At 37.7% G+C, this 25,251-nt stretch overlaps 1 protein-coding gene across 1 annotated transcript in view; it reads right to left on the bottom strand.

Moving 5' to 3' along the window:
* The window catches only part of glud1b (glutamate dehydrogenase 1b), a 47,798-nt gene that overhangs the window by 10,842 nt on the left and 11,705 nt on the right, over window positions 1-25,251 (bottom strand). The window contains exons 2-9 of the mRNA XM_022670332.2: window positions 25,069-25,149; window positions 24,172-24,227; window positions 20,577-20,640; window positions 17,462-17,556; window positions 9,690-9,869; window positions 3,383-3,520; window positions 1,787-1,924; window positions 1,159-1,239 (exon numbers count right to left, since the gene is read on the bottom strand). Of these exons, the coding sequence (XP_022526053.1) occupies window positions 1,159-1,239; window positions 1,787-1,924; window positions 3,383-3,520; window positions 9,690-9,869; window positions 17,462-17,556; window positions 20,577-20,640; window positions 24,172-24,227; window positions 25,069-25,149 (833 nt within the window). The remainder of the gene's footprint in view (window positions 1-1,158; window positions 1,240-1,786; window positions 1,925-3,382; window positions 3,521-9,689; window positions 9,870-17,461; window positions 17,557-20,576; window positions 20,641-24,171; window positions 24,228-25,068; window positions 25,150-25,251) is intronic.

The raw sequence follows: 25,251 nt of genomic DNA, 5'->3' as shown, positions 1-25,251 counted from the left end.
GGATTGATTGATTGATTGGATGGGCTGGATAGAGGACTGCACTGGATGGATGAAATAGGATTTCACTGAGTGGACTGACTTGAGTGAATTGAATTGGATGGATTGACTTGGATTAACTGACTTGGATTAATAGATTGAATAGATGGATGGACTGACTTGGATGGATGGATGGATGGATGGATGGACCTGATATAATTGCACTAGATATAGGCATTGGATTTTAGCACTGAATGGATGGATGGGTTGAATATACTGGATAGATGGTTGGACTGAAGGGTTGGGACAGAACTGCACTGGATATAAGCACTGGATGGATGGATGGATGGATGGAATAGAATTTAATTGGATGGACTGATGTTAGTGGACTGACTAGGATGGATGGATTGATTTGGATGGAAGGAATGACTTGGATGGATGGATTGGGCTGACTAGATGGATGGACTGGATGAATTGACTTGGATGGAATGGATTGATTGATTTGGATGGATGGATTGGACTGACTAGATGGATGGACTGGATGGATTGAATTGACTGGATGGATGTACTGACTGGATGTATTGACTGGATGGATAGACTGGTTGGATGGGCTGGATAGAGGAATGGACTAAATGGATGAAATAGAATTTCATTGGATGGACTGACTTGAATGGACTGACTTGGATGGATGGATGGACTGGATGGATGGATGGAACAGAACTGGACTGTATTTGATTGAATTGATGGACAGACTGATTGGATGGATTGACAGATTGACTGGATGATAGATCGGATGGATGGATGGATGGATTGGATGGATGGATGGATGGATTGACTTGGATGGATGGATGAATTGACTTGGATGGATAGATTGACTTGGATGGATAGATTGATTGATTGATTGATGGATGGATGGATGGATTGACTTGGATGGATAGATTGATTGATTGATTGATGGATTGGTGGATGGATGGATTGACTTGGATGGATAGATTGACTTGGACGGATGAATTGATTTGATTAATTTGATTGATTTGATTGATTGATTGATTGGATGGATGGGGATATAATTGGATTGTATTTGATTGGACGGTCTGTATGGAAGGAAATTTAGAACAATATATGCAATAATAATAATAATATAACTGATAATAGTGATAACTGAAGTTAAGCTTAGCTTACCGGGATAACCATGACGTTCTTCTCCAGGAAGATCTTGTCAGCATCAGGGGTGGTGGGCCCATTGGCACCTTCAGCAATGATCTAGAAAAGTACAAGACCACTCATTAGAAACACAGATATAGACTCTGATGAGGTCATATTGAATGTCAGTAAAGGAATATAATAAGTAAGTATTAGTAATTTCTCTGTGTATCTTGGTGAATTCTTTAGTAGTGAAAGAGTTAAACTGTATAAAGCCTGAATGCTGAAGCCTGAAGGTGTGTGTATTGTATGCGGCTGGGTGTCACCAGGATTAATGGTTCTCATTTAACCAGCATTACGAGAGAGAAAGAGAGAGAGAGAGAGAGAGATCTCGTTTAGATATACAGACTACCTCCACACACAGCCAGCATCCCGAGCAACTCTCTGACATTTACATTACTGAGAGAAGAATGGCCTCAGATAGGGAGTATCCAGCTTCTCTCTACCCTGAACGCCCCGCCATAGAATGATACGGTACTGGTCTGTTGTGTAACAGGGTTATATAACAGGGTGGACTGAGGCTGAACGCTGTTTGGAGGTATGAATGGGAGGAATCTTTGTGTAAGGAAGGAACTAAGTGCTGAATCTGTTTGTGGATAATTCTGACCTTGGCTTTGATGTTGTGAGCGTTTTTCCTGGTGAGCTGCTTCTCTCCTGCGGCAGGGATGAGGATATCACACTGAGCCTCCATGATGTTTCCTTCATACGGCTGAGCGTTAGGGAAGCCTACAATGGTGCCGTGTTGCTGTGAAAATAAATATAGAAAATCTATTCTATCTAGTCTATTTTCAATTTTTTAATCTTCTCTGATATTATAAAGTATACATTATTTTTAATGAACTACTCAATTATGTATTAAACATGTAGGGTAGAAATCACAGTATCATAATATCAAAATACAGTGATTCTACTGGAAACTATAAAGCTCGCTCGTGTCACAAAATCATTTTAAACTCCTAGTCTCTAATACCTTTAGACAACCTACCACTGTTATAGTTGATTTCATTTTCTTGAGTGTTTTTAGTCGTTTTTTATTTTAATAAAAAAAAAATGGTTTGTTTAAGCGGTCTTTTCTTTGTTTCCATTCTTTTCGTACTTTCAATTGTAGTTTATTTATTTATTATTTTTTATTTTATTGTTTTTCGTTATTGCTTGTATTATCTTTGATTTTTCTACCTATGATTTTTACAAAATTATAAAAAAATGATTCTTACAAATGTTTTTTTTTTTTATCTCTTAAAGATCTTTTATCTTTGAAAGTATCCTCAAGTGCAGTCACAAAGACCATCCAAATTGTTATGATGATGAAACTGGCTCTCATCAGGACCACCCCAGGAAAGGAAGAGCAAGAGATTCCTCTGTTGTACAGGTTAAATTCGTCAGAGTAACCATTTTTTTAATCCCTTATAATTTTACTTTATTTAATTTTTTATCTGTAGTTGCATTCTTTTTTGATTTTATGATTCTTACAAAATTCTTTTTTTTTATATATATATATTTTATTTGTTTTATGTCTTATTTTAAATTCTTAAAATTCTTAATATCTTATTAAAATTCTTTTTTTTAATTATTATTATTTATTCATCCCTTTCCTATGTATAAGCTCAGATTCTTTGTAAATGTGGGCCATCCTCAATGTACTCAGAGTTTAAATAAAAGGTTGATTGATTGATTGATTCTGTGATACTCAATAAATCTCACAAGACAGTTCTCATCAAAACTTCACAGCATCTTTGTTACTGAAGAGGATAAAACACGATTAAATAACTGAATACTAGGACTTATGGCTTTATTTTCATCACAATTTCACAGAATTTCACAACCAATATTCTTCACCTCGGGTTTAACATATTCATTGGATTATAGCGCAACCATGTGGAGTACTGAAGCAGTAACTTTAGTAATTCAAACTGAGAGCAAGTCTTTAGACTTCAGAAGTTTAGAGTATAAAAATAATTATTTTACGGCAGGTATCGATATGATACGATACAGTCGATTGAAACAATAAGATGTATTGAGATATTAACAAATTAATTTTGTTCAAAATTCACCTTATTTGTTACTACACATAAATTACATGTTATGTTACATATATATTTGGCTTCTACTTGTACTTTCTCAATGACATAATGTAATGTAATGTAATCTAATCTAATCAAATCAAGACAGGACATATATTTAGATATTTGTTTTCTCTGCTCACCAGTTTGTAGTCCTCCAGCTCCTTGGGGTCGATGCCATTGGGGTTCCAGATGCTTCCATCAATCTCAGCAATACCCACACACTTCGCACCGTAACGATGGAGGTAACGCATGGAATGCAAACCCACGTTTCCAAAACCCTGAAACACACAAAAATAGAAATTTCCTTTAATAATAGAACCCTTTCTTTCTTTTTCTTTTTAGATTTTGCTTTTTTGCCATTAGGCTGGTAGTTTTTAATGTTATGGCTGATTAAAAATGCATTTGTATGCAATTCAACTGCTAGTCTGATGAGATGAGCTCTGCTGCCCTCATGTGGTCTAAAAACAGCATCAGATATTTTGACAGTTTCTTTACCAGTCCTATCTCTTCTAATAACACACATTTACACAAGTCACAAATGTATTTGGCATATTTATGAAAAGTTATAGAATTTTATTATAGAGGTTCATTAATGTGCAGTTTCACCATAAATCTAAACTTTGATCAAATACAAAGACACTTGTATGAATGCGTCTCACAAACAACAGGTTTTACTCCCTGTAGTGCCGGGGGTTTAAATTAATTAATTTTGATTTGATGTATTGTTTTAATGTAGTTTTACATGGGATAATGTAGATTTTATTTATTCTTTCCATATATAGTGAATCTCAGTAGATAGGCTTGTGTTTCTGTCAGAATTTTTTTAAAAACTCTTATGAATCAGGGAATTTCAAATTTTTTGCATTTTACATATTTGTCATATGTTTATCTTTTTCTAAAATATAAACTAAAATATAAGGAGGTTATTTTTGGCCCATGTTTTAAATTATGAAAGCTGACTGTAAGGCTGAATGAAACTGCTCAGTATTCCTTAATTTAACAGCTAAATAATCATTTTATTTTTGTATTGATTTTATACAAGTTTTATTGGAAATATATTACATTTTATATATATATTTTATATATATATATATATATATATATATATATATATATATATATATATATATATATATATATATATATATGTGTGTGTGTGTGTGTGTGTGTGTGTAATATAATATATTTAAAATGTATTATATATACATATATAAAATGGTGATGTTTGCAACAATATCAACCAGCCTTAATCCTGGTACAATCACATAATTTTATTTTTCTTATTTTATTCTGCTTATTCTTTCTTACAGCTGTGTGTGTATATACTAGTTCATCTAAAAAAAAATGAATATGTGGATTTTATTTTCCAGCAGGATTTGGCACACTGCCCACAGTACTGCCGAAACTACAAATTGGTCTTATATAATATTCTAATTCTAATTCTAATTACTGAAATAAAGTAACTTTTTAATGATATGCAAAATTTGGTAAGCTGTTGAAATGCTGGAATTCCTAAATTAATAAAAAGTGTTATATTACCTTATAATATCTTATCACACAAACCAGAATCAGGGTTCTACTCCTCTGTTTTTAAAATCACCCTGGTCTCTAAGCTTAAACACACTGTAACGTTGGTTTTGCCCTTTTGTTCTCTCTCTCTCTCTTTCTCTGCACAACAACAAATCTGTAAGAAAATTGAATTTCAGGGGCAGTAATCCCACAGAGAGACTGAGCAGGGTGAGGAAGCTCAGCTGTGTCTGGGATTTCTCCTCCTCATCCTCGCTCTGCAGCTCACTGATAGGCCAGGCTTCAGCTCCACTGTAATTAAGAACGAACATCAGTGGAAATAGAAAAGCTGAAGTCTGTTGCTGCTGTTCTGCTACCCTGAAACTGATTAATCTGGAGAGATAGACGAGTGCAGCTGTGGGTCACCATTCAGACGGGTATTTAGAGGGTATCAGAGTAATCAAACAGTGATTGTGTTGATTTACTACTAAACAAAACCACTTGATTTGAACTAGTTTGAGAACAGCACTGGGTGATGTATGGGTTTAGGGGTGGGGCAGGAGGGAGAGCTGATTGCAGCAGTAGTGTGTTCTAATTGCGGTGAGACACAGATGATTGGACGTCGTCAGAAAAAAAAAACAACTTTATTTTGCGCAAAATTAATTTGCGCAAAAAAAAAATCTAAATGAATTAATACAAACCAATATGGCACACCCTTAATTGCTTTTAAATTTAATTGAGTAAAATTATGTAGAAGCATAGAAAATAAGTAGAAAATAACTACTGTGTTAATTTAGAGGGTAATTTAGAGAGTAATCAAACAGTAATTGTGTTAATTTACTACTAAACTAAACCCCCAGATTTGAACTTAAATTAGAAAATGCAAAAAAAATAGGGAGAACTAGTTTGGGAGGGGTGCTGGGTGATGTATGGGTTTAGAGGGAGGACAGGAGGGAGAGCTGATTGGCTGAGCTGAAAAAGCAGCAGTGTGCTTTTGATAGCGGTGAGGCACAGATGACTGGACGTCGTCAGCAGGGGGGCAGCTGTATTGATTGACTGACTTATTTGCATATTGTGATGTGTCTGCGTACCAAAGCACATGGAAACATCATCCACTCCTATAGCACAGTTGAACCTGAGAGGGCACTGCAGAGGCAAAAATTACCACAATAACAGAGTTTTTTAAAGATTTTTTTAAGCAGGACTGGTATGTTTCATTTCCTTCAAAGGAGCAAATTTCAGCTATAAATAAAAAAAAATATGGTTTAGGGTTAAAGTTTAAGGGTGGTGTAGGGTGCAGATCATGGTAATTAATTGTCCACAGTATGATAACCATGCATAACTGCTAAAAATCTACTTTTAAACTAATTTTAAGACATACTTACTCAAATTCATGTTAAACTGTAGTCAGTAAAAATGATTAAAACGTTATTCTCATATATTGTATGATAAATCGATAGTGAAATTATCATTATAGGCTTACGGGGAGGGTGTTTAGAGAGGAACACGTGCCCAGGAGGAACTGAAAACTCTACTTACTGCTGAGTTTTAACTCCCTGTTCCCTTTTTAAAGCCCGAATTCAGACACTGAACACACACTGTGGATCTATACGTCTATACAGTGGGCTGTTTTATCTCACTACTGCTTTCTATAGAGAAGATACTCAAAATGTTTCACACACATATATAATACCCCTAACCTACCACCAACCAAAGAGTTCAATTTCATTTCTGCTTCCTCACAGAGGGTGAAATCTACACTGTGTAACAGAACCAGAGCAGTGTGAGTGTTCAGTCACTAGTACAGATTTTAAGGAGATAATCGTATTCAGATTATGTCATTTTAGACGGTCAAAATTTGAAGAGATTATAAAAGGTTTAACAGAGCTTTACTGACCAACACTGCAGCACTACAGCTATCAGCTGTCAAATGTGTTAAGCAACATTAATAATAATACAAATAAAAATAAATTAAAAAAGGACATTGCAACACATTTATGTTTGCAATATATATATATATATTTTTTTATATCACATTTATATCTTTTGCAATTTTAAAAACTGTTCTCCTTTTCTGTAACTTATCTACAAGAGCCACACTTTATTTACCTAATATTAAAGATGCACTAAATATTTGGCAACCAAAATTAAGCAGAATAACAGAATTATTTGTACCAATTTTATGTTAAAAACTAATTATAATAAAAAAACAAAATTACATTTATGCTATTTAATTCAAGCAATAGCAATAAAAAAGTTAAAACCTGCAAATATTTTTTTGAGTGTATTCCTCCACCCAATATAATTTATTTTATGATAATCTTAGGCTGGCTAGGATGAAAGTTAAACCGAGCAAGTCTAGGAGTGTATCAATCGTTAAAGGGAAATTGATACAAGAAAGGTTTATGATGGAGGGAGAAGTCATACCATCTATATTGGAAAAGCCAGTTAAGAGTTTAGGTAGGTGGTATACTGCAGCACTGAATGATAAAGAGCAGGTGGAAGGGTTGAGGACAGAAATGGTGGAGGCCATTAATAGAATTGATAAGTCTTTTCTGCCAGGTAAATTAAAATTGTGGTGTCTGCAGTTTGGTTTGTTGCCTCGTCTAAGGTGGCCACTTACAGTTTATGATATTCCGATTTCTGAGGTTGAGAGGTTAGAAAGGGTTATGAGCAAGGCTATAAGGACATGGTTGGGGGTGCCGCGTTGCCTTAGTAGTGTGGCGTGGTGTGGGAGAGGGATGCTGGAACTGCCGTTGACGAGCTTGGTTGAGGAGTTCAAATGTGCTAAGGTAGGACGTGAAATGCAGTTGTTAGGGTCAAAAGACGGGCTGGTTAAAGCAACAGCACCAGTGACTAGGTCTGGGAGAAAGTGGAATGCTCGAGAAGCTACTCAAGCCGCAAGGAGGGCACTGGAGCACAGGGATGTTGTGGGGCAGGTGCAAAATGGGAGGGCAGGATTAGGTTTAGGTGATTCTTGGAAAGCATTCGGCAAGGCCACATCACCTGAGAAAAGGCGTATGGTTACAGGGTTTATTCGTGAGCAGGAGGAGGAAGCAAGGAGGGCAAAAGCAGCAGGGCAGAGTAAACAGGGGCAGTGGATGAGATGGGAAAGTGTAGAGAAGCGGAGAATCACCTGGCGAGAGTTATGGGGATTGGATACAGGCCGTATAAAGTTTCTTTTGGGAGCTACATATGATGTTCTGCCAACGCCACAAAACCTTGCTCAGTGGGTGGGTGAGGATCCAAGTTGTAAGCTATGTGCAGGAAGTGGCACGCTGAAGCACATTTTGTCGGCATGTAAGGTGAGTCTATCCCAGGGGCGCTACACATGGAGGCATAATCAGGTACTTAGATCTCTTGCAGGTGCACTTGATAAGAAACGGTTAGAAGTTAATAACATGCCCGTGGTAGGTTGCAGTAGGGTAATAACGTTTGTGCGTGAGGGGCAGCATAGTGGAGAAACAGCACAGTGCTTGAAAACTGCTGGTAAGTGGGCCAATGCACGAGATTGGAAGTTATTAGTGGATGTAGGTAGTAAACTGCAGATCCCACAGTGCATTCTGGTTACAACCTTGAGGCCGGATGTAGTGTTGTACTCTGAAAGTAAGCGGATAGTGTATTTTATAGAGCTGACTGTTCCGTTTGAAGACGAGGTAGATGGAGCTTATGAAAGGAAAAGGCTGAAGTATACAGACTTGGTGGCTGAGGTGAGAGAGCGTGGGTGGCAAGCGTATATTAGACCGGTAGAGGTAGGTACTAGAGGCTTTGTTGCGAAGTCTGCCACAAGACTGCTGTCTGAATTCGGAATTAGAGGTCGTGTGCTAAGGACTGTAGTGAAGGAGTTGTCAGATGTAGCTGAAAGATCTAGTCAGTGGTTGTGGTTCAGAAGGGCTGAGGCTGTGTGGGGAAGGGAGTGAGTTTGTGCTTCTACAGCAAGCTTGGAGGGGGGTGGGTCTGGGACGCCAGACTTCACTGTTGAGCCTTCTGGAGGTGTCGTGGGCCTAATTCAGCGAAACACTGACGAAGGAAGGTGCCTGCCTGATGACCCCCGAGAAGAGCTTGCACTGAAGTTTGTGTTAAAGTTTGGATGAAGGGGATTGGTGTGGTCCTGCTCTTGTAATAATTTGTCTCATGAGTTTTTGTAGACGTCTGAGTACTTGGCAGTTGAGGCACGGACCATGAACATAGTTCGCTATGCTTCTGGATTCTTGTCGAGCCAGTATCAGATGGTAGTGGTTGCTGTGTTCTGCTCACGCAACTTATAATGTGATTTATTGTGTGTGATTGTGCTTAGGTAAGTGTGTTGTTGCCATAGTTAAAGGAAGTGAGCTTAGATTAAGGAGGGATTTTATGTGTTCATAGGTTATTTTTTGGTAGGTCTGTTACTTGGCAGTTGAGGCAATGGACCATGAACATAGTGTTAGGCTGTGCTTCTGGATTCTTGTCGAGCCAGTATCAGATTGTGGTGGTTTTGCTATTGTTGTTAGTTGAGTGAGTAGTAGATCCTGGCTGAGCCCTATGCATAACCCCAGCTGTTAGGTGCAGGATTTGTCAATTTCCTGTATTATATTACTTTACTTTAATATTGCAACCAGAGTGCAGATTAATAACAGAAAAGTATCACTGGTGAAATTTGATGTATATATGAAAATCCCTGTATTTTCATACATATCGCATGAACGTAATTGAAATTTTTCTTCAGTATGTTAAAGCCCTAATTTAAAGACCTCTTAGCCCGCTGGACAACTTGGCAAACTGTCTGCTGTAACTCAGTTAATGTTAAAAGTGGATACAGACAGAGGCTTTGGTATTTTGTCTTTATTTTATCTGTATGTATGAACTGTCCTCTAGTGGAGGCAGTGCAAAGAATAGTATGTGTGTATATGTACACTGAATGGGGTATAAAATGATCATTGAAAAATGAAAAACAACCCTTACCTGGATGATGAAGGTCTTGTCTGCGAAGCCGGGGGTGAGGCCCAGTTTGCTCATGTACGACGCCTCGTTGATGAAGTTCTCGATGCCGTGGAAAACTCCGCGACCCGTGGCTGAGATTCGGCCGTGGATGCCGCCCTGACTGATGGGCTTTCCCGTCACACAGGCGTGAGCGTTGATGTCCTACAGAGAAACAAATACAAGACGACAACAAACACACAGACACATTAGCGTCAGTGTTTTTGGACACTCAATAAATACAACTGCGACTACTGTAGCAAAATTACTGCTGTGTAGACGAGGACATCATCATATTGATCATATTAATGTATTATAGAACATAACCTAAATAATACTATAATATTCTACTCTAGGGATGCACCATGATATTGGAATCGTATCGCTATAAACGTATTTTTCGCACCATAAGGAGCACTTAAAATGCTTTCATTTTCCCAAAAATCGTCAGCCTCATGTATGAAACCTACCAGTCAGGTATTAAGGAGCAGTAAAGCCACTCCACTAAAGTACAGAGTTCTACAGGAGTTTCAGTTTAGCATTAGCCGCTAACCGCCTCTTTCGCCGTACAGAGGTGAGTTTACCGCACTGTAGTCTGCAATTTACCATGTTAAAATAAGCTACGTGGGATGAACCGCTAGCTAATATCACCCTGGCTTACCGGAACACTCAGGGTTCCTCAGTGCGCTGTCGGGTGGCATTAGCCACTACCGCAGTTAGCGCTAGCAGTCAGCTGCTAATGCTAATGCTGCTGCACCCAGCCTTAGTGGTAATCTGGAAATCTAAGCTTACTTTAAATGAATGAAAGCGATTTACTTTCTCTCTCTGAAATGCTTTTTTTTTTTTTTTAAGATTTAAAGTTTTGTTTATTATACAGTATGCAAGTTATAAATCTGTATGTTGGCATTGACATCAGCAGATATATACATGTATGCAAAATTCCCCACATCGGTGCATCCTTAATTCTATTTCATAACTAATTACATTAAAATACATAAAAAACCTATTTAATAGGATGACGTGTCCAGACTTTAGACTGGTACTGTATATTGTGATGTACATTTATGCACATATTGTCCAGTGCTACTCACATACATATAAAAAGGATCACTGAGTAAGACAAAGGCGTGGCCTGTGGTTAAAAGAACTACAACACCCAGACTTCCTGAGACACCAGACGGGGGAGGGGGACTACTGTCCACTGGGGGCAAGGTCGTTCTGAGCTACTGTAAACTAAATTTACCTTTGGGTATAAATAAACTAACCTAAGACCTAAGACCTAAGAGTGTGACTAAGGGTACGTATGCGGTGTGGATCTGATATCACGTGAGGGAGTGCAGGGGGAGGGCGGAGATACGAGGAGAGGACATGTCCTCACAGCAGACTCACTGCAGCAGGGGGACCAGAGAGGACACGCAGGAGGTCACGCAGGGGAAGGACACGCTCACAGAATAACACCCGCAGCACTTTACCTCACCCTGACACCTGCACACCACGGCCTGCTAAATATATACTACCTTTATAACCTCAATTCATATACACACGCATATCAGAACTGCAGAACGGGGCTATAGAGTTACAGAGCTGTGAGGAAATCTCTGTAAAACGACACTGAAATATTAATCAATGTTCATTTTTTCTACGTTCCTATCATCTACTCTCACACAGCACTTTACTAGTAATACAAAAATACTAAATACTACCTTTCTTTCCTCCCAAAACAGCCTTAATTCTCCTCCCTTCATCTGTAGTATACATTCCACAATTCATGTGCGATTTTCTTCCATGTTAACATGACTAAATCTAATAATGAATCATTTATGCAGATTTCCACTAAAGAACAATGGAACCATAAACTAGTTATATGATGTTGAATCATCATACTGGAAGTTGCCATTAGAGGATAGTTAAATTGTGGTCAAGAGCTAATATTGTTAATATTGTTACTCTCCATATAGTGCCTTAAAGTACATAAGGTAGTATATGATAATATACAGTAGAATAGGGTATTCTACTTAAGCAATAGAACACGAGAGGGAGTGCGTTATCATGATGTTATTTGTGATAACACACAACCTCGAGTGATCTATTGCTTTTATACACCAGGTTTTTTTTTTTACAGAATGAATAAAAAAAAAAAATAACCAAAGAACTTTAAACAAATTCAGAATGAATATGCTTTAATATGGACTGTGCCTTCCTCCAAAAAGTAGCTCCACAACAACTGTAACAGAACTGAAACTACAAAACGGTGCATGGTTCATACAGACTAACACCATGAAAATTAGCTTGAAATCAAAATTGACTCTTAAAAAAAAAACTCTTAAGGTGAACGCTGCACATTTTTTGAGCATTTCTGCTTGTTTTGCTGGGTGGTGTTGGTTTTAGGTAGCCGGCTGGACTGTGGTTAGGTTAGCGTAGCTTGCTTTAGCTCAGCATTAACTTAGTTTAGCCTAGCCTGGCTGGTTAGCGTTCTGGCTGTCAGACGGCATTAGCCGAGCGATTTTCTTTCCCTTTTTTCCACAAAAGAGTCAGCGCTGCGGGCGAGCGTGCCGCGGCTAAGCGCTAGTCTGTGCTAAGCTAACGCTGCTGCGGGTGTCCTGTGTATATACGCCGTTACTTGGCAACGCATCGGCAGAGTGATAAAAATTTAGTGTGAGAAGGCCATGATGGTATCACATATATCAGCACGGCTAGAACACTTCTCAACCAATCAGATTGTGAGGTCGGAACTAACTGTTGTATAATGTATATTATCATATACTAACCTATATACTCTCCCTATACTGCCTTTACTACCATATTCTACTCCATACTCACTATAATACTCTATACAGCCTATACTACTTCTACACACCATCATAAACTATCCCCTGCAACTTATCATCTTTATTTTCCTATACTACTGTACTCTACCACACATACAACCATATACTCTCACATGCCATCTTTGTTCTCCCTACACTAATCTACCATATACAACCATATACTTCCACATACCATCTTTATTTTCCTATTCTACTCTACCATATACAACCCTATACTCACCTATAGTAACATTCTCTACTATATAATACCCCGTACCATCTTTATTTTCCTATACTACTCTACCATATACCACCCTATACTCACCTATAGTAACCTTCTCTACCATACAATACACTGTACACCCCTGCACTCCCCTATACCATCTTTATTTTCCTATACTACTCTACCATATACAACCCTATAGTAACCTACACTCTACCATACAATATCATATCATATACTCCCTTGCACTACCTTATACCACTATACACTACATCACACCACTACCCTGTACTACTCTACCATATACCACCCAATACTCCCCTATAGTACCATATAATCCCCTATACCATCTTTACACTCCTATACTACTCTACCGTATACAACCCTATACTCACCTAGTACCCTACATTCTTCTACTGCCCTATACTACCTATAACACACCACTGTACCATATAATACCCTGTGATACTCTATCATACACTTTTCTATAGTCACCTATAGTACCCTACTCTACTACACATTATCCCATACTCTATAGCACTCACTAATTCTACTCCATATGCCTCTATATTAGCATGATTGTAATGAAATGGCTAATTGTATTAACAATTGGCACGAGTGGCTAAAGTCTGAAGTAATGTTTGGCCCTATAGTCAGTCTGGTCGTCACAACTTTTGGACGGCTGGTGCACTGCTGTCCCAGAACTGTCTGATGCAAGTACGCTTCCAGATGATGCAGTGTGCAGATCATTGAGGTCATTATTGTACTATTCCGAGCACACTCTAGATATATAAACCCACAGACACACACACACACACGTGTGTGTGCATATCTACCTATGTACATACACTACATGACTGTGGCCTTCAACTGCATGCAGGCTCTACAGGGCCTGATGTCCTCATTCAAACCTGTACAAACGCCAACCCACTCAACTCCTTTTCACAGAATCATCAATCATTTACTGTTTATCTGCGGGGGGAGCGTCACACTGTCTCTCCTCTGCTCTTTTAAATGAATGGTCTACAGGCACTTCCTCTGAGCTCTGGCAGAACTGCACAGCCAAAGGCCATCCGATGATCCGTCGGCCCAGATCTCTTAATCTTTTACAAATTCAGCTCTCTGAAAGCTGCCAGGAAGGAGCTGGACCCTTCAGCGGCCGAGAAGAAGAGAACCCTGCCACTTAAAAATAAATAAACACTCACGGGGGAGAGAAGGAAACGTAAGGAGACAGAGCGGGGAATGCTCACACTCTATTTAAAGCACTTAGTGTGAACTTACTGTGAGTCTTGGGGGGGGGGGGGGTTCACACAAGCACTATTCAGTGTGTTTAAAATAAACTTTGTTTTAATTGCAGCCTTGCTCTCGTTTGTTTCAGCAGGTGTGAAAACAATATAGCTGCACTTGCGAAAAGACATGGTCTTGGTCTGGTTCCAAACTAACCCTGGAGAAGTTTAGTTGTGGTGAGAACGTGAGCCAATTATTAATCCGACCCAATTATCATATAAACTTCTCACATTTAAGCTAAACAGCTGTTCAGGTGCAGTTAAACTGATTTATTACCCAAATACTATATTTTTCTGACTATAAGGCTCACTTAAAATTCTTTAATTTTCCAAAAAATGGTCAGTGCGCCTCATAATCCAATGTGCCTTATGTATAAGTCTTACCAGTCAGGTATTAAAGACCAGTAAAGCCACTGCTCGAAAGTACAGCATTATAAGTATTAGCATTAGCCGCTAACCACAGAACTAGCTCTTTCGCCATCCAGAGGTGAGTATATCAGACTGTATTCTGAGTGTTTGCTGTGTTAAAACAAGCTACGTGGGACAAACCGCTAGCTAAGACAACCGCCATCGGGTGGCACTTACATCCCGCTTAGACAAAATATTAAGAATCTAAGTCTACTGTAAATAAACAGACAAATCTGTGTAGATTAACATCCAGCGTTCGTTTGACTTTGAAAGAATTACAGTTTTGTTCACTTAGGCACTTCCCACAGATTCCCTATTATAAGGTAAACATGGCGACAACCTTGCTCACTTCAATGTAGGCATCCTTACTAGTGTCGCTTAATGCGCCTTATGAGTCCTGATGAGAGCCAGTTTCATCAAAATGTTTTTGATGGTCTTAGCGACATGTTTAATCTGTTTTTCCAGATTGACCTTCATTTCTCCAAAGTTTTTAATTTTTTCTTAACTTTGAGTAGTCACTATATGGATTAGAACATTACTTAAAGCAGCACTAGGTAGGATTTCCTTGATTTTTGATCTTTTTAAGAAGTAAAATTACAGCTTGAAACTCACTGCAGCGCTGCATTGAGGTGTAATAGGAGGAATAGCGGTGCTCTCTTGTCTGTGCCGGAGCTCCTCTGAGCTCAAACCAGACTCTAAGTTTTCAGAGGCGGCCTCGACCAAAGCTCGCGAGAACTGAGACCTGCTTTCCGACCTTTAGTTCTAACAGTTCTACAAGGACTACTGGTTCATTCTTTACAAACTAACATACAGACACTCTGGCAGAAGCTGGAAAGAGACCGAATATGTCTGTGAAAGCCAGAAAATGAGAAAGAGAGAAACTAACGCGCCTGGAACATTTATTACACTCTGCAACTGTAGGGGGAGCCCACGAGCACAAAATCTCAAACCTACCTAGTGGGGCTTTAAATATTCACTATTCACTGTATACCTGTACCTCAACATCTTCACTACTTTACAACTGATGCTCTCAAACACATTAAGAGTCAAGAAATTCAAGTAGTTAACTAAACTTGATGAGTTTAGCACAGCTGAATTCCAGGTGACTCTACCTCATGAAACTGACTGAGAAAATCTAAGCAATCTAAGCAAGAGGTGCTACTTTGAAGAATCTAACATATAAAGCATATTCCGTAGTGTTAAATAGTTTTTTGTCTACTACATAATTCCATATGTTTTTTTTTTTACATAGTTTTGATGACTTTAGTATAAAACACTGAATTTAAGGTGTGTCCAAACGTTTAACTAGTACTGTATTTGATAGCTCGAAATGGTGCTGTTTGCTGAGATTGGATTTTATTACAATATCATCCAAATCCTAGAAATCAGTATACGCAGTAAGTACACAGTCTACACCAAAGCTGCTTGTTTAGATGTCATAGTTTCTTGTGTTTGTTATTTGTTACTCATTGAGCCAGTGCTTTAAGAGGCTCAAAACACGATGTGTGTGACTCTGTGTGACAGATTACACTCTTCCCAGAGTAGCCTAAGCCTCTTTCAATCACGCCAGCTGCTGTAACTCCGCCACTACAGCATATCTCTCTCTATTTCTCTATTTCTCTGTGAGCGCTGATGATTTCTAATGATTCCTATCTGTTCCAAATAACTACACATACTCTAACTGCCTGGAGCCTTTGTGTTAAAAACAGCAGACACTGTTTATCCAGTAGAAATCCATGTAGTTCCTATCTATAAAAGCAAATACTGCAGATACACACTTCTATCAGAGCAAAAACAAATACAGGCTATAGCTGATAAAGCTGATAGAGCTGCAGTGAGATGAAGGAGCTTTTCTTCTTACACACAACGCTCACGACTCTGTTTATCAGAATCACTAATCTCATAGTGACAGCAGTGTTTGTAGGGCTTGTTGCATAAACACCCTTAACAAACTATTGCAGAATCTGAATTCTATTACCTTCGCTTCTATCGAAACTAGGGCTGCAGGTCAAATCATATTTTTGATTAACAATGAAAAGTTACTTTATTTCAGTAATTCAGATGAAAATGTGAAACTCATATTACATATATTAGATGTATTACACACAGAGTGATCTGTCTTCAGTGTTTATTTCTTTTATTACTGATGATTTTGGCTTACAGCCAATGAAAACCCCAAAATCAGTGTCTCAGAAAATTTTAATATTATATAAGACCAATTGGAACTTTTGGTACTTTTGGCAGTACTGTGGGCAGTGTGCCAAGTCCTGCTGGAAAATGAAATCCAGCATCTCCATAAAAGTTGTCAGTAGCAGAGGGAAGCATGAAGTGCTGTAAGATTTTGTGGGAAAACAAAACTGCACTGACTTTAGACTTGATAATAAAACACAGTGGATCAACACCAGCAGATGACATGTCTCTCCAAACCATCACTGATTGGTGGAAACTTCACACTAAACCTCAAGCGGTTTGGACTGTGTGTCTCTCCACTCTTCCTCCAGACTCTGCTCCCTTGATTTACTTTAAATGAAATGTAAAATGTACTGATGATCAGTGATGGTTTAGAGGAGAGACATGTCATCTGCTGGTGTTGATCCACTGTGTTTTATTATCAAGTCTAAAGTCAGTGCAGTTTTGTTTTCCCACAAAATCTTACAGCACTTCATGCTTCCCTCTGCTACTGACAACTTTTATAGAGATGAGGATTTCATTTTCCAGCAGGACTTGGCACACTGCCCACACTGAAAACAGTACCAATTTGTCTTACTGTATATAATATTCTTATTTTCTGAGACACAGATTTTTTGGGAAAAAAAAAATCTTAAAATAGATCACTCTGTGTTTAATACATCTATATAATATATGAGTTTCACATTTTGAACTGAATTACTGAAATAGCGTAAATTTTCAGTGATATTCTTATTGTTTGAGATGTACTAGTATAGCAGCTTCACTTTTAGAGATGTTGCTTCATCCTAAAGATTATGATGGTTCTTTCTGAATGGATTTATTGAAGCTCAGTCAGACACTTACAGTGTGGGCGATAGTGTTGGCGTAAGTGTCGGCGATCCAGGACATCTCCCGCTCGCCAGTGCTCATGTCAGGGGCGGGCACGTCAATGCCAGGTCCTAAGAGGAGGAGAGAAGTTAAAAGAGAACAGAAAGTGATTTAATATTTATTTTTTGTGATCAATATTTTATTAACCAATAAACTTCTAGATCATATGAAATATGTTTACGCCAATACCTCAGCAAAACATTATACAAGGTTCATCCCCTTTTAACCAATAAATTTCAATGTTTTTTTCATGACTTTTTCATGCCTTCAAGGTGCAGACATTGACAATAAAACCAAAAATAAACTAAAACTATAATTAAAATGTATATAATTTTGTATATCTAAAATGAATAAGATAAAAATGTTGACATACATTTTTTTTATAATAATAATAAAATGTGTGTCAGATCCTGAGAGCTTCATTGTGTAGGGCTAAATTAACTCTGAGCTGTTGTATTTTTTTAAGCTTAAAATAGATTTTCTCCATCAATAAACTGTAACACAAATATTTGTAGACCAAATTTCCATAACTTAACAAAAACCTTCTGGGTATTTTTACTTTTCCTAAACATATTCAGGCCTGGAAATAGCTATTTTAAAATTCCATGACTTTTTTTTAGGTTTTTCATGACCATACAAACCCTGACTAAAGAGTTACAATAAGGTAATAAAAAAAAATTTAATAATAATAATAATAATAATATATATATATATAGATGTAGAAACACTAAGATTAGAGAAGGCATGGTTCCCAAGTAAGTAATTATGTTTTGCAATAAGTAGTGCTCAATGTTACTGCACACAGGCTGACAGTAAATACATAACAAATAAACAGAGGTGTTATTTGAGGTGTCAGGTGTTATGTAAGTAGAAACGTTGTTTATCTATACTTTACTGGAGTAATTATTATTTTTTAGACAATTTTTTAATTCTACTTCTTACATTTTCACACAATAATCTGAACTTTCTACTTCTTACATTAAAAAAAAAAAATCATTTCAGCTCGTTTTCATTACGGCTTCTCATCCTTCAATAAAACCCCTATCCAGATAAATCTCTCCTCCATCCAGATAGAGTGAATCTGATTGTGATTGGATGTAGAGAAATATAAACATATACCATTCCACACACACACACACACACACACACACACACACACACACACACTCCAGCAAGAAGATAGCAGACGTATGTAGCCTAGTATGAAGATGATCCGTGCAGAGACTCAAGAGAACTCCACCTCTCGAAACGTCTTAAACAAGCTTTAATGTCTTTAATATATTCATATTCTACTAAAATACATTCATTTTCAATGAGCATATATGCAGCTGAAACACTAGGGAGGAGCCTAGTGCATCCCAAATTATATTATCAACATTAACATTTTAACAATATAACATTATAGTTATTATGGCTTTTAATAAAATGTGTTTTGGGGAGGAGTTTTTTTTTTACACTAAAATTACTTTTACTTTTATACTTTAAGTAGTTTTGTAACCAGTAATTTTACACTTTTAACTTGAGATTGAGATCACTTCTTCCAGAGATCTGGTCACGCTGCCCATTGCAGCACTGTGGAAGAAGGCAGCCCCCTGCCCCAGTGCCCTTGTTGACTGGGGTAAACAGGTAGGCATCCAGATAAACAGTCAGGTTTCCTGCAGCCTGAATGCTTTTCCAAAAACAGCTCTGCATGGGGCCACGAGCCGCTAAGAGGGGCTGTTTCTGAAGAGGTAGGGAGTTGGCCAATTTAACAAAGTGGGCGTTTAAAGCACCACTTACAGGAAGATTTCCTGAATGCGAATGCTGCCACTTTGTTCTGTAGCATGACTAAACTAGATGTGTTGATATGAAGGTAGGAGGTGAGGGTATAGCTCATCAGGGCTTGTTTTTGGTGATACAGCCATGGAGGAGGGCATAGGACAAACGGAAGACTTGATGGGGGTTGTTAATTGGTATATTAATGTACTTTCTTTTACATTTCATTACATAGAATATAGTGGACGCTTTTATTCAAAGCGACTTACAAACAATAGAGCAATAGAGGACATAGAAGTTCAAGGCAAAAAACATTATTTGACAGGGTCTAAAGGAGGCCAAAGGAGGAAATGAGGGGAAGAAGGAACATAGCGGAAGAAGGAAATGAGGTTAGAAGTAGTTAGAGGTGTTAGGAGAGTAAGTGCTCTGTGAAGAGCTCTGTCTTCAGGAGTTTATTAAAGATAGTGAGAGATTCTCCTGATCTGGTAGTAGAAGGTAGTTAGTTAGAGGTGTTAGGAGAGTAAGTGCTCTGTGAAGAGCTCTGTCTTCAGGAGTTTATTAAAGATAGTGAGAGATTCTCCTGATCTGGTAGTAGAAGGTAGTTAGTTAGAGGTGTTAGGAGAGTAGGTGCTCTTTGAAGAGCTCTGTCTTCAGGAGTTTATTAAAGATAGTGAGAGATTCTCCTGATCTGGTAGTAGAAGGTAGTTCGTAGTTTGTAAGCTGTGTGAAATGGCCCTAAAATAATATCACGATATTTCATGCTGTGAATACACTACTGCAACAAAATGAAAATCACATTTTATTATTGCATACAATATGATATGACACACCCCTAACTGAGATATTTGAAAAAATGCAAGAATTTTATCAGATTTGTAACAGAAGTCAATGATCCAGAATGTCATGATACTAATAGTAATGCACTAGCACTTTGAGATTTCTTTGAAATGTAAAGTGCATTACAAATAAAATGTATTATTATTATTATTATTATTATGATTATTATTAATGCACTCCTCCATATATCTCCATATATCCAGGATTAAAGTAAAATAAATGATACTGGACAGATATAATCCGTCTCTAGTAGATATATAATGGGAAATGAGAACAGTGTGATTTTGTCTTTTGCTAAAAACAGCAAAAAAGTAGTACCCTGATGTGATAATTAGGGGTGGGTGATATGGCACCATATTTCAGGGTATAAGATCGTTCACCATATTCAAAAATGTTGGCGATATTGTTGCGTACGGTATGATATGGCTCACCCCTAGTCACACACGATGAAAAAGATCAGATTTGGGCCACATTTAGCCATAGTCACTTGGTAACTTACCAATAAATCCCTTTTTGGCGAGTTCAATGGTGAATCTTCTAGTGATTTTCTCCAACTCATTGTCCTACACAGCATCAAAAAGAAAGAGAAAAAAAACAGAGTGGAATGTGATTAAATTATTTTCTATTGTACAGACATCATTAACTCCCATCCAAATTCAGCTCTATCTGACAGTAAATTAATACAAAATGCTGAAGGTTTGATTAGGCTGCTGTTTTGCGATTTAGAACAGATGACTTGCAAACTATTAAAATGCTGAGACGTTCATCACAATCAGCAGGTCAGCTATTTTCCCCTCTCTGAGATTCAGCAATGAAGCAGAAGAAAAGGGAAATCCATGTCTCAGATCAGCACTTTCATTCTGAAGGACATAAAGACTGTCTAACTTGCAGAGAGAAAATGCCACTACTTTAATGTTGTTTTGACCAAAGTTAGTCATGGGAGACACTTATGGAAAAACTGAATGCATTGTATAACCCCTACTCTGTCACTGGCTTGTTCATTTAACCCTTTAACATACAGAATAAATGTGTTTCTGGATTTTCGTTTGGATTTTTTCTTTCTTAGTTTGTCTCTAAATTAGCCATTTAAGAGCAGATATGCAGGTCAACCAGCAGGTTATTTGCTCAGTTAAGGCATGAACAGTTTAACAGCAAGCATTATGATTATATACACTATATAACCAAAAGTATCCATTAGTCTCTCGTCTAATCTGAAGCTACATGAAGTTTGGAGGTGTGTAGTGATGATCTAATCTGAAGCTACATGAAGTTTGGAGGTGTGTAGTGATGATCTAATCTGAAGCTACATGAAGTTTGGAGGTGTGTAGTGATGATCTAATCTGAAGCTACATGACGTTTGGAGGTGTGTAGTGATGATCTAATCTGAAGCTACATGACGTTTGGAGGTGTGTAGTGATGATCTAATCTGAAGCTACATGAAGTTTGGAGGTGTGTAGTGATGATCTAATCTGAAGCTAAATGAAGTTTGGAGGTGTGTAGTGATGATCTAATCTGAAGCTACATGAAGTTTGGAGGTGTGTAGTGATGATCTAATCTGAAGCTACATGAAGTTTGGAGGTGTGTAGTGATGATCTAATCTGAAGCTACATGAAGTTTGGAGGTGTGTAGTGATGAACTAACCTGAAGCTACATGAAGTTTGGAGGTGTGTAGTGATGATCTAATCTGAAGCTACATGAAGTTTGGAGGTGTGTAGTGATGATCTAATCTGAAGCTACATGAAGTTTGGAGGTGTGTAGTGATGATCTAATCTGAAGCTACATGAAGTTTGGAGGTGTGTAGTGATGAACTAATCTGAAGCTACATGAAGTTTGGAGGTGTGTAGTGATGATCTAATCTGAAGCTACATGAAGTTTGGAGGTGTGTAGTGATGATCTAATCTGAAGCTACATGAAGTTTGGAGGTGTGTAGTGATGATCTAATCTGAAGCTACATGAAGTTTGGAGGTGTGTAGTGATGATCTAATCTGAAGCTACATGAAGGTTGGAGTTGTGCAGTGATGTAGTGACCTCCTTCCACGACCGTTGGCGTTGATATATTCACAAACGCCGTTGCTACTGTATTTTTCACACTATAAGGCCCACTTAAAACCGTCAGTGCACTAAGCGTTATTTAGCTCTTTCGGCATTCAGATGCGAGTATATCAGACTGTAGCCTGCTGCTAACCTCGACTAGCACTGCTGGAGCAGCATTAGCATTACCCGCTAATCGTGTTAAGTGCTAGTTAGATCTTTCGCTGTTCAGAGGTGAGCATATCGGATTGAGCCGTCCCGTTTACTGTGTTAAAATAAGCTTTGTTGTCTGAACCGCTAGCTAATATCACCCTGGGTTTTACTGAAACACTCAGGGTTTCTCAGTGTAGCGCTGTCTGGCTAGCCTTAGTGTAAATCTGTAAATTTTAGCTTACTATAGATAAACAAAAGCGCTTTAAGCTCCCAAATGAACATTTTTCAGGAAAGAAATCTGTATAGAATAATATGCAACGCTCTTTTGACTTTAAAAATAATTTTATAATATTTATAATTTGGTGCGCCTTATAGTATTAAAAAAAAAAAAACAATATTTAAACAATGCAGGTGGAAGGCGTGAAAACAGACTGTTCACAGGATGCAAGATAGCAATGAGCATCGTAATGAACCTTGTGCAAGGTAAAAGATGGGAGCCTTTATATTTTGGACAATAGGCTGAATAGTGAGCTGACGATGCTCTTCTACACTGAGCCCTACAGCACCGTGCTCCATCCAATAAGAGAAGCCGACCGTAAGCTACATGTTCTGTATAATGGATCTGACAGGGAGAGGGAAACATATTTCAGCATATTCAGTCAGTGTGGCTACAGAATAAATACACCAGAGTTTAAACAAATAAGGGCATCTTATTGTCCAGCCCTGAATACAGCCAATTACTGTACTCACAGTGTAAAGCACTGTGTATTAGAAAAGAGAGGAAGAGAGATGGGAATGGATAATGAATGCAGGATGTAGAGACAGAGCTGGACACAGTCTAGAGATGCTGGCAGCATTCAGCATTTACAGGGCCATTTCCCCCCTCTTGGCACAGAGAACAGCCAATTAAATCAAAGCTATTTTAGGGGTCTGAGAGATTGAGAAGAATGCGGATTTAAAAAAAAAAAAATGAAAGACTGACTCAACACAGTGCAAATATGGTCATATTTGTATAAACTAGAAACATCCTTATCAAGGTAATTTAATTTTTGTACATTTTGGTTGTTCAGAACATAGACTGTATATAGCTGGACAAAGCATCGTCTCTTAAAAGTGAAGCCACCACAGGTCGGGCGCCCCCTGCTGTTCGGCTGCAGAAAGCTGTGTAACTCCACCCATCCCCATAGGTTTCAATGGCAAAACAGAACAACTTTCAATCACGTTTTTTTCTAATATACTGTAATTCTACCTCCTTTATTTAAATGCAGCAGCTAGTGTAACCTCTGCTTATATTGTCAAATTTTTATATCCCCACAGAATTCGGTTTTTAAAACGTTATTCAGCTCTATTCAAAAAAGGTGTGGTTATGGTAAAAGGCCTGCTTGTGGGCGGGACCAATAACAGACCGTCAGCTCCTCTCCACCCCGCTCTGCAGTCTGTGACCGCGAGGCAGCCCTCAGGGGCGGGGTTATTTAAATGAGTAGGCGTCTCTCCACAGCCTTTCTCCCTCCTCTGGTCTCTACTGCGCAGACTCTGGTCTCTGAATCGCCAAAATGGCGGAAGATTTTGGCTTCATTTTCATTGAATGAATGGGAACGGCGACACGGCGTCCATCTTTATATACAGTCTATGGTTCAGAACATTAATAATTATCTTTTTTATTTTTTTTTTAAGAAACATACACCGCTATTAAATGTGGTCGAATTAGAACACTATCCACAAATACAAAATAATAATAGGTTATATGCTCAACATATACAGTAATTAAGCAAAAAAAATAATGAAAAAAATGAATTTAATAAGATACAGTGGCAAAAAAAATGATGTACTAAACAGCTGAGCAGAATTCAACATTTAAAGAAAAAGGTAAAAACTAAAAAAAAGGAAAGGAATAAAAGCGTGGCACTTACAGAGTAATTTCTGGGGTTGATTTTGACTCCAGCTTTAGCACCTCCAAATGGCACATCTGTGGAAACATTGTAAAAATGATATATATTTATTAATACATAAATAAAACCATCAAAAAATTTGATGTACCCCAGTATGGCTGGGGTATATCTCACATATATTATATGTACAGTATATATGGAACTTTATTTTACACAAGAAATTAAAGTGATGTTAAAGTAATGTTAATGTAGGTTAATGCAATTCAATTTCTGTGTAATATTATGTGTTTCTGAGTAATTTTTATTTCTATTATTTGGTTCGTTTTGTTGATTTATGAAATACAGTCCAAATGTAGAGAGCAGTTACATCCAACAAACCTACCAGATCATTCTGTTTCCTTAAATGAATATACATCTCTGAAAAAGTTTCAAATATCGCAAAATAAAAAGTTCATATTCATAAAGTTTTAAGAGTTCAGAAATCAATATTTGGTGAAATAACCCTGGTTTTTAAAATCACAGTTTTCATGAATCTTGGCATCATGTTCTCCTCCACCAGTCTTACACACTGCTTTTTTTTTTTTTTCCAGAGCTGCATTAGACATTGCATGGATGGTCATAGCAGAACACTGCAGAATAATTAGGATATTTATTTTTAATCAGGAATACTACTGTTTTTATAATAAAAAAATACTCAGGGACTGGTGCTGTAAGCTGAATGTGGAGACATTACAATAACTACAATAATATCTAGTGTAATATATATATTTTTTGCAATTTATGCATCTATACTTATATCTATAGTTATATATTTTAAAATCCAGTATGACTGGCACTGTAACATTAACCTGTGTTAAGATTTCAAATCATTTTGTACCATGTATCGCAAAGAAGAATACTGTATGTAAAGCAGCTTACCCACAACAGCACATTTATACGTCATCAGAGAGGCCAACGCTTTGACTTCATCTACTGACACGTCCATGCTGTATCGGATACCTGAAAAGAAACAGATAAGAACGACAGTTCAGCATTAATACTGGTGTTTATAGACAACAATAAAATAAGACTTACAGACAATACAATAAAAAAAAACACTGA

Source organism: Astyanax mexicanus, chromosome 15, assembly GCF_023375975.1.
Source record: "Astyanax mexicanus isolate ESR-SI-001 chromosome 15, AstMex3_surface, whole genome shotgun sequence".
Classification (NCBI taxonomy): Eukaryota; Metazoa; Chordata; class Actinopteri; order Characiformes; family Acestrorhamphidae; genus Astyanax; species Astyanax mexicanus.
Note: the sequence above shows the minus strand (reverse complement) of the source record. Positions and strands in the feature narration are given on the sequence as shown.